The 9,730-nt window shown below is 48.6% G+C and overlaps 1 protein-coding gene across 1 annotated transcript in view; it reads left to right on the plus strand.

Annotated features, from left to right (window-relative positions):
- Positions 1-9,730, plus strand: part of AR (androgen receptor) — a 164,589-nt gene that overhangs the window by 15,099 nt on the left and 139,760 nt on the right. Inside the window, exon 2 of the mRNA XM_015419688.1 lies at positions 7,588-7,739. Coding sequence (XP_015275174.1) covers positions 7,588-7,739 — 152 coding nt within the window. The remainder of the gene's footprint in view (positions 1-7,587; positions 7,740-9,730) is intronic.

Consider the following 9,730-nt stretch of genomic DNA (forward strand, 5'->3'; position numbering starts at 1 on the left):
TGTCTGCCGGAGCTCTTCTCCTGTGCATTCCTGCAGGAAATGGCCCCTGCATGTACGCATGGGTAATTATGAACCTTGAGAGAACCTTGCACATGCATAGCTCTCTGTTCAAAATTCAGGGACAACTGGAACATCAGAGGACTCCCAGTGCCCCAGTTACATTTCAGAAACAAGGACAAATAACGTGGGACTCCCAAGATTCAGGGAGAAATGTAGTTGAGGAGAACGTCTGAAGTAGTGATATTCCTAGAGGTGGAAATCATGGACTTTCAATTCAATGTATGTATTCAATAGTAGGAAAGTACATTAGAAATTCTGCTGTACCTTAATCCTATCTAAGCCAGTCTGTTGGGTGAACAGAAGGATGACTGGAGTTCCAGCGAAGGTTTTAGGGTCACGGTGTGGATTCCCGTGGATGCGGAAGGGGCTGCCACTCCGCCCGGGGGCTGCACGGGGCAGGGCATGCAGGGTTAACTGCAGCATATGATGCCTTTGAATGTCCCTCTTTTGCTGGCATATTCAGAATTTAGAATCATTAGATGTTTCGTGAAAACCGGTACAGGTAGTCCTAAGGAAATGAAGAGCATGCCCACACATGAGCAAACATTAATTTTATTGCTGGGGGGGGGGGAGTCATTTTGAACTTTGCCGTTTTTGTTCTGTGTTCCCCTTTCAAGTGGTTGTTACCTTGTTTAGCTTTTGACGATTAAATCATAATTAAAATTAAAAATCCCTTGTATGTGACACATAAAATTACAGCTTCTACTGCTATGCAGATGGCAAATGAGGTGGGATGGGTCCACGCTCAATTAATTTCCACCAGACCCATTTGTGGAATGTCACTGGAGCCCATGCTCAGCTGCAGCCACAGAGCAGAGTAGCAACGAGCATAGGCCCATCTTGACCTATAGACAGCATGGTGAGGGAGGAGGTTGGCAGACAGAGAATGGAGAACGAGAAGCAAAAAAACGTGTTTGTTGTACGAGTTCTGGGCAGGGTGAGTGGCAGCGGTTCCCAGACCAGGTGATCCTAGCAGAGGTGGCAGGAGGGGCTCGTTGGCACTCCTCACTCAGTGGCCCTTGGCTTTCTCCTGAGTCCCTGAGGGTACTTGGTGACTGAGACGTCCAGGCGTGCAGAAGGCAGGGGTAACTCAATCCCTGGAGCTTGTCCATCCCCAAACTGTCGGAGCCATCTGCCCAATCACGGGAGGTGGTAGTTCCGCTCTATTCTGCTCTATGGTCAGGCCTCACCTGGAGTCCTGTATCCAGTTTTGGGCACCACATTTTAGGAAGGATGTTGACAAGCTCAAGCGACCATCTTTCAGGTATGTTGTAGGGCTATCTTGCGGCTATGCTCCTGCAGAGTGCAGGGGGTTGGACTAGATGACCTGCAAGGTCCCTTCCAACTCTAACGTTCTATGATTCTATGAAAATCCAATGCAGGGTCAGGACTCCTGCTCTTGGGCTGGGCCTGCCGTTGTTGCTTGGCCACTTCAGAGGAAGGATGTGTCTCTCTTGCAGTTCACTCTGCCCTGGTGAGCAAACAGCGTGTCTTCCCAGCACTTAAAGGGAACTCACCATGGACACACGGCACTCTCCCACAGCCAATGCTCCCAGCCCTACTTGGAAAGCCACAGGCAACCTGGCTGCATGAATGTCCACCACCACCTCGGCAGGGAGGAGCAACAGAGCCCCAACCCCCCGGCCACGGCCATTCTCAGCCACCCACACCGTCGGGAAAACCGCCAGCATGTGGCAGGAAGATACATCACTACTTTACAAAGCTTTGAAATCATGCAGTCTATTTGACCGTGGTCCCAGCTTAGCATAAAAGAAGGGATCTGTGACTGTGTGCGCTCTCCCTGTTGGTTTCCAGACTGGACATGTCAATGGTATGAACAGAAAGTTGCCTCTCACATCCAGAGGGAAAGGAAGGAGTGTCCTTCCTGACGCAGCAGCAGTTTCAGCAGAAGCATCAGGGTGGGGTGGGGGGGTCAGAGTCCTTCTGCCCTTACTTCGGCTTTCTGTCTCTAAAATCATATACAGTTTTCATTGCTCCCGCACCCGCTTCTGCTGCAGAGTCCTCATCCGTTCCCGAGACAGCTGAGTCCCTTGACTTAGTTTCTTCCTCCTTAGATTCTTCCCCCGATCCCAGCTGATGTCTCAAAAATTCTTTGGCTTTGAAGATGGAGTCTATCTTCTCCCTTCTATCGTTGATTTTAAAGATGACACCTTCAGGGATTCCCCCACCTGTACTGTACTCCGTTTGTTTGAAGGAAAGAAATTAAATCCTTGTAGCTCTTTCTCTTCTGACGAATTTCAAATGGAATGTCTTTTAAAGTCTTAATAATTGTATTCCCAAGTTTCAGTGGAGTTGCTGAAGTTGCCTTTAGTATGGCATCTCTGGTCTGTCTTCTTGCAAATCTCACCACAATCTCTCCAGGCAGGCTACTTTTTTAAATATAGTTGGAGTATGTCCTGTAGGCTGTCTCCATATCTTTTATTATTTCCTCCGCTGGCAAGCCTGTCACTGGAGCGATAATCTCACCCAGAGTCTTTTTCAAATCTTCTTTTTCTGTCTCAGGAACCCCCTGGAACCCTTTTCCATTTGCAGCTGCAACAAACGATTTTCTTGGAGATTTTGTTTCGTTTCAACTTCACCCATTCTTTTCTTTATCTTCTTGCTTGAGGTGTCCATCTCTGTAACTTTCTCAGCCACCAGCCCCACTTTTTTTTCTGTTTCTGCTAGCTGATGCTATTGTAAAGCGAAGTTTTGATTTAACGAGGTCAGTTGCTGGTTAATACCATTGAGCCGATTCATCACTGGCTTGAGCATATCCGCTAACAGCTTCATGACGTCAGCTCCCTCGTCGGGCCTCGGACTCTGACTTCCAGGCTTGGCTTTAAACTTTCCTCGAGGCGCCGCTATTTTTCAACTTTGTTTACACTTTCAAACTGCTTCTCCTGGGCTCGAAGCACTCGTCAATTCGCTTTTTGCACTCAGGTAAGACTCTCAAAATACACACGCTGTCTTTTTCCTCCCACACCCCCTTCACTGTGATTTATCTGTCCATGCGCTTCAGAGGCGTCCCTCTTTGCGCTCCGCTTTTCCGGGGGGGGGGTGTGCCGTTTATCAAAGTTCGTTTACTTGGAACTCACGTTCATTGTTTGTCATCTTCCTGACCTCGCTCACATCAATCGTTGTTCTGCTTGTCCCGGTCGGGTTAGCTTGTGCCCTAAGGCCACTCATCGGCAGGACTGTCAGAGTGGAGGGGAGCCTCAATTCTCTGGCAGCAAGCCGTCGAAGAGGCTATCCCTCAAAAGCTCTCTGGCCTGGAGCCTTTCACAAAGGCTCCGTGGGAGTGCCACTTGAGGTGGCACCCCTCCATGCCAACGGTGTGCTAATCGCCTCCCCAAGCTCTGGGGAGAGCGACTGCCATTGCCAATCCATAGACCAGAAATCTCGCTTATTTGATTTTGTTGAGTGGTGATACACTGGGTCATTGATGTCATCTGCTCTTTGAGATTATTCATTTGGTCCAGCAGGTGGCGCATGGAGTCTGCCAAAGTCTTTGCCGGTTTGTTGACTCCTTCCGGTTTTGGGCTCTCAGTTACTTTCGATTTCAGATGTTTCTCTTTCTCCGTCCTCTTCCCCGCCATCTTTTTCGCTTTGTTTATTTTCGCAAACTTTGTGAAAGTCTCTGAATATGCGCTTAAACGCTCGCATTCGCCTTGGTAAGTACTCCTTAGCAGTTTTAACCATTTATACTTCCGCTCCCCCCCCCTCAATCGCTCTAAAGTCTATGCGCTTGGGAGGCATCCCTCCCCCGCTCGCCTTATCTTCTGTTCTGTGGGGTGGGGGTGAGGACCTTCTTTTCTTTTAAATCAGTGCTTAAACTACTCACGTTCATAATCGGTCCGCGGACCTCGTTTACACTCCATTTCTAATGCTCGATCTCCTGCGCTTGCCCCGGTCAGCGTCACTTAGTCCATTCGGTCTCTCAGCACAAAGAACCGTCATTGTGGAGAGGTGCCTCAATTCTCCGGCTTTTCACCATCGAAGAGGCAACCTCTCAAAAGCTCCATGGCCAGGGTCCCTTCAACCGGGTCCCTGGGGGGGTAGTGAGCCTGCACACCCCCTCCTTCAGCTGAAGCGCAGCTTCACCCCCGGGAGGTCCGGGAGGTGAGTCTGCTAGCGTGCCGCCATCAACCAGAAGTCCACCAGCCCCAATTTGGCTGGCAAGAGGAACCCCACCCCCAGAGCATCTTGTTTGTGCCAACGTGCCCAGTGCACATACATCCCCCGGAGGGCATGTTGCAGAGGATGCTTTATTGTTTAAGGAAAAACTCTATGGGTCACCTCTGGGTGATGTCATTATGCCGGGCATGTTGGCGCAAACAAGACGCTTTGGGAGTGGGGCTCCCCCCTCCAGCCGAATCGGAGCTGGCGGATCGGAAGGCCGCAAAAGCGGGTAAACTCCAACCCCCGTCGGGGCAATGGGAACCCTAGTCCTGAGAACAGCAGGTGAGGACTTGCTCCAGGCACCGTGGGCCAAGCAGGGCCTTTTCAGTAGTGGCACATGTGTGGTTAAAAGATTCATCAGGCTGGTTTGCTGTGGATATTTTTGAAGGGATTGGTCCTGCTACCTCATATGAGTTGTGCTCCCCCCACCCCGAGTTGCTCATATTTTATTTATGATGGTATAGATATAATTGTATAGATATAGTGATCTCCCCCAAGGAACCCCTGAGTGAAGAGTGGAACACAAAGCAATGAATGGAAGCCGCTCCGGATGAATGAGTCCTGAGGCCCCCCCTCCCCGAGCTCCCACTGTGAGGTCAGAGGGACCCTTCTCATCCAGAGAGCAGATAGTCTCCTCCTTGCCTCAGCCCAGTAGGACGACCTTGGCAAGCGATCTGCAGGACGCTTGGGGGTGCGCGTGTGCGTGCGCGCACGTGTGCACACAGTCTCCTTCCGGTTAGGTGATGATCCTTGCAAAGTCCGGGGGAGGGGGGAATGACTTGATGTATCACTCTGTGGACTCGGGCATTGTTGAGGTCCCTTGCCTTGCCCAACCCCGCCCTCCCCACCTTCAGGAGTTTCCCAACCCAGGATTGGAAACCATACTGGGCAATTTTAGGAGGCCATCATCCGGGAGGACTCAAGGCTTGATGTGAATGACTTTCTGGGGCTTGCTGGTGTCCGTTCTCAGTTGAAGGGAAAAAGGGAGGCCTTGATGTTGAAAGGGAAGGTGTGAGCAGGCTGGTGGGCCGGACAAAGGTTCCCGTGGCTCAGGAAGTGGCGCAACGGCCCAGCCTGGTGCAGAACCTGCCGCTCAGAAAGGGTCTAGGTTCAGCCATCCCAGGCTGTTCTGTAAGGAAAGGAGGATCTCAAACTGGGTACACAACAGAAGACATTTGCTTGGCAGTTCCAAATCTGATCACTAATGTATTTATTATTTATTGTTTTATTATTTATTTATTAATTGCATTTATATCCCGCCCTCCCCAAATGGGCTCAGGGCGGCTGACAACAGAGGCAAATGCCATAACAAACAGTTAAAACAGCATTAAAAAAATCATTAAGTAAAGTGCGGTGCTCTTGATGTTGAGTCTTATTAGTCCAAGATGGGTTCCATTTGTCAACCTAACCTGACAGCACACGTTCTTCCGTCATCTAGGCGTCTTCCCAGGGCCGGCTTAGGGGCAAAACTCTCTTTTTCACTCATTAACATGGAGGGACTGTGTCCATGTGAGCTGGCATTAAACTTCCAGGCAGGCCCCCTCTGCTCCCAAAGGGATTTGCTCTGCCAACCAGGAGCGCCGGGGCCCCTGCGCTCTGCCCCCCCCGAAAGGAGTGCTGCCGCTGCTGCCGTATTTGCTGCTACCTGAACTGAGGCCAGGGGAAAGGCTTCTTCCGGCCCTCCTGTTGTTCTGAAACGGTGGGCAGCCTTTGCACAGCTGCAGCACTCGCCTCACCTGAAATTTCAGGACATTTCCGACAGTCTGAGGCAAGCCATCGTAGATGGTCACCCTGTAAATTCTTCAGATGTGTTGCATAAAACCTTTTCATGCAAAAACCAGTGAGCTGGTTTTTATGGTGTATAGATATTTTTTAATTATATGTATTTTGAGGTTTGCTTAATTAACCCTTTTTAGCTATTTGATTTATATCTGTATCCTTGACATCTTCTTGTCACATCTGATCTTGCACAGTGCACATTTAAAATGTTCCCACTGTCATTCTTAAGGACTAAAGATTGCCTCCGCTTGGCCATGCACGTCCAGAGACTCCACTTAAATAACTATTGGGGAACTATTGTGAATAACTGTAACTATTGTGAGGCTCTGACCATGAGCAGGATCTTTTGGTTCCTGTTCATCCAGCAAACAGAGGCATGTGGGGTGCATGGTTCCGGTGCGTGTTGTTGAGCATTAGAAAACAGAGCCCTTTGCTCTGGGCAAAAAGAACTGAAGAGTCCTGGCGCTGTCTGCATACGTCTCCTTTTTTGTGCTGCACCTGGATTTGTAAGGCATTGTGTTTAGCGTGCAGGGACTTCTCACAGGCTAGCAAGGGACAGCCCACGGGGGCTGATGCCATTTTAGAGAAGGATTTAAAGAATGGCCATGGGGGCCTGATTCTGATTGGGCACTCAGCACAGCATCTTGTCCTCCCCCCCCCCACAACACCCTTTCGTGGGGGCTGCTTCAGACCTTGGAAAGAACAAGAGCTCATGCTGTTGCCGTGCTGCGGGCCCAATTGCAGCCGTTTGTAGACTGCTAACTTCTCGTTTGGGGGCAGCAGTTAAGACGCTGAACTGCAGACCGGAAGGTCTGTAGTTCGGCAGTTCCAGACCCGAGTGCCGCGTGACGGAGTCTCTGGTCCCAGCTCCTGCCAACCTAGCAGTTTGAAAGCAAGAAATTGCAAGTAGATAAATAGGTACCGCTTTGGTGGGAAGGGGACAGCATTCCGTGCACCTAGGCTTCTAGTCATGCCGACTACATGACCACGGAAATGTCTTTGGACAGTGCTGGCTCTTCGGCTTGGAAATGGAGATGAGCACCGCCCCCTAGAGTCGGATTCGACTGGCTTTTGAGCAAGGGAAACCTTTACCTTTACCTTAACTTCTCGTTTAAAATGGCATTGGCATCCATGGATTGTCCTGTGCCAGCCAGATAGGGGTTGCTGGATCAGAAGAGAAGCCAGACCCATTCCAGCCTCTGTCTTCTGCTCCAAAGATTTGTTGGAGTGGAAATCTGCCCTCTTTCAAACCTCAGCAGAGCAGCACCTGGCGCTCCTGGCCCTCCCCACGACTGTGGACTTGCCAGGGGCTGGAGAGGTCTTTGGTTTTGCGCCCCCAGCTTGGCAACCCAAGCAAAGTTGAGGAAGCCCCTGCTGGGCCACTTTGGGGGGGGGGGCGGTGGCATTCAACTTGGTGCGTCCCAGTCTCACAGAGGGCACCTCGTTTGGCTCCAGCTGTGCTCTCCTGTCCAGCAGAGTGAGATCACTCATCAGTGTCCCGCTCAGGAGTTCCGGTTGTGCCACCTCTGCTGACGCCATGTTTTTCTTTCTCTTTTGGACCCAAAGGTTGGAGTCAGCTAGGGACCACATGCTGCCCATTGACTATTACTTCCCACCACAGAAGACGTGCTTGATCTGTGGAGACGAAGCTTCCGGGTGCCACTACGGAGCACTCACCTGTGGGAGTTGCAAGGTCTTTTTCAAAAGAGCCGCTGAAGGTAATTCACCATCTTCTTCTTCTTTTAAATGTGTGAGAGGGAGCAAATTGGAATATGATCCTGGATATACATGCCTAGAAATCACCCAAACATATATTGTCAATCAAGTATAACTGTAGCAGGTTGTAACATCATGAACATAAACACTTAGGGTAATATAGACAGGAGTATAATAGACCTTGGGAATGAGGGCATGATGGTGACTGAGGGCCATGCGTGGTGACTAAGGGGCCAAAGGAAGCCAAAGTTACTGGAGAGTGAAACACATTAGTGATGTCTATATGCCAGTGCTCGAAGTCTCCAAGTCAGGATGGGGAATCTGGAGTGCTTGGTGTTCAATGACAATTTAGATATAGTAGGTATCTCAGAAACATGGTGGAATGGGAAAAATCTATGGGATACAATCATTCCTGGGTGTAATGAGCTCTATAGGCAGGACAGGGAGGGACGGGTTGGTGTTGCATCAAAGAGGACATAGAATCAAATAAGTTAGAAAACATCAGGGGAATTAACTCCCCAACAGAAGCAATATGGGTGAAAATACTGGGCCCTAAGGGCTACTTAAAAGTGGGGGTGTCCTGTCGCCCACCTGGTCAAACCCTTGAGGATGATCTTGGGATGAAGAAGAAAATAAGGGAGACGACTAAAGCAGATAATGTTATTATGCTGGGAGACTTCAGCTATCCTCACATTGACTGGTAAACGTGCTCAAGTCATGCTGTAGAAATGAGGTTCCTAGACAACATAGATGACTGTGCACTGGAACAGTTGAGCGGATCTCTCAAGACCTGTTTGCTACGTCAATTGGGAACAGTGACCACAATGCTATTAAGTTCAGCATTCAGGTCAATGGAGAGTTACCCCTAAAGTCCAGAACGGTAACATTTGATTTCAAAAGAGGGAGGTTTACAAAAATGAGGGGAATATTAAAAAGGAAGCTGAAGGCAAAACACAAGAGAGTCGAATCCCTAGAGCGGGGGTGGCCAAAATTACTTTTACTTTGACAAGCCTTTATTGGCATATGTATATATATATATACAGTAGGAGATCAGATTAAATATAGATCAGAAAATACAAATCCATATAGGGTAAAATTGGAGCTACAGCACAGAAAAACAGCATGAAAGCAGAAAAACCAATGGTTACTTATCAGAACGTATAGCCATAGCACTAAGAAGAAACCTTGCTACTATTTCGGTTATTTCCGTATCTGGATTATCAAGTAAAAACAGAACCTTAAAATCATCAGGAATCTCTGAGAACTGAGCTAATATAGGATACAGAAGATCCTGGCGGGGCACCAGATAAAAGGGACATTGAAGGAGAACGTGGGGGACAGTTTCAACACAGTCCTTCTTACAAGGAGAACACCTGCTGGAGTGGGGAATCCCCTGGAATCTGCCAGAGAGAAGAGCAGAAGGAAGAAGATTAAATCGGTGGCCAAACTTGCTTAATGTAAGAGCCACATAGCATAAACGTCAGATGTTTGAGAGCCACAAGACATGAACAAATATTACACACACGTTTTTATTAGAAAATATGCAAATTTGCTTGGTATTAACATTAAACCGGACTGCCAAAAATAAAAACAAATATTCATAATGATATTTATTTGTCCAATGATATTTGTGTATTTGCTAATGATATTTATTTTGAGAGATAGAGGTGGAAAGAAAGAGAAAGAGAGAGAAATAAAACAAATAGATTGGGGAGGGGGGAGGACAGAAGAGAGTTAAAGGAAGGAAGGGAGAAAGTGAAATAACGGTGGAAAGAAAGTAAATAGATGGGGTGGGAGCAGAGGGAGGAAGGAAGAGAGAGAGAAACAAAGAAAGCTAATAGATGAGGGAGGATGGAAGGAAGGGGAAGAGAAAGGTGGAAAGAATGAAAGAAGTAGAAAGAAAGAAGGAAAGAGAGAGAGAAACAGAAACAAAGAAAGCAAATAGATGGGGGAGGTAGGAAGGAAGGAAGGAAGGAAGGAAGGAAGGAAGGAA

The sequence above is a fragment of the Gekko japonicus genome, unplaced genomic scaffold, assembly GCF_001447785.1.
Source record: "Gekko japonicus isolate JY-2015 unplaced genomic scaffold, Gekko_japonicus_V1.1 scaffold1526, whole genome shotgun sequence".
NCBI classification, from domain to species: Eukaryota; Metazoa; Chordata; class Lepidosauria; order Squamata; family Gekkonidae; genus Gekko; species Gekko japonicus.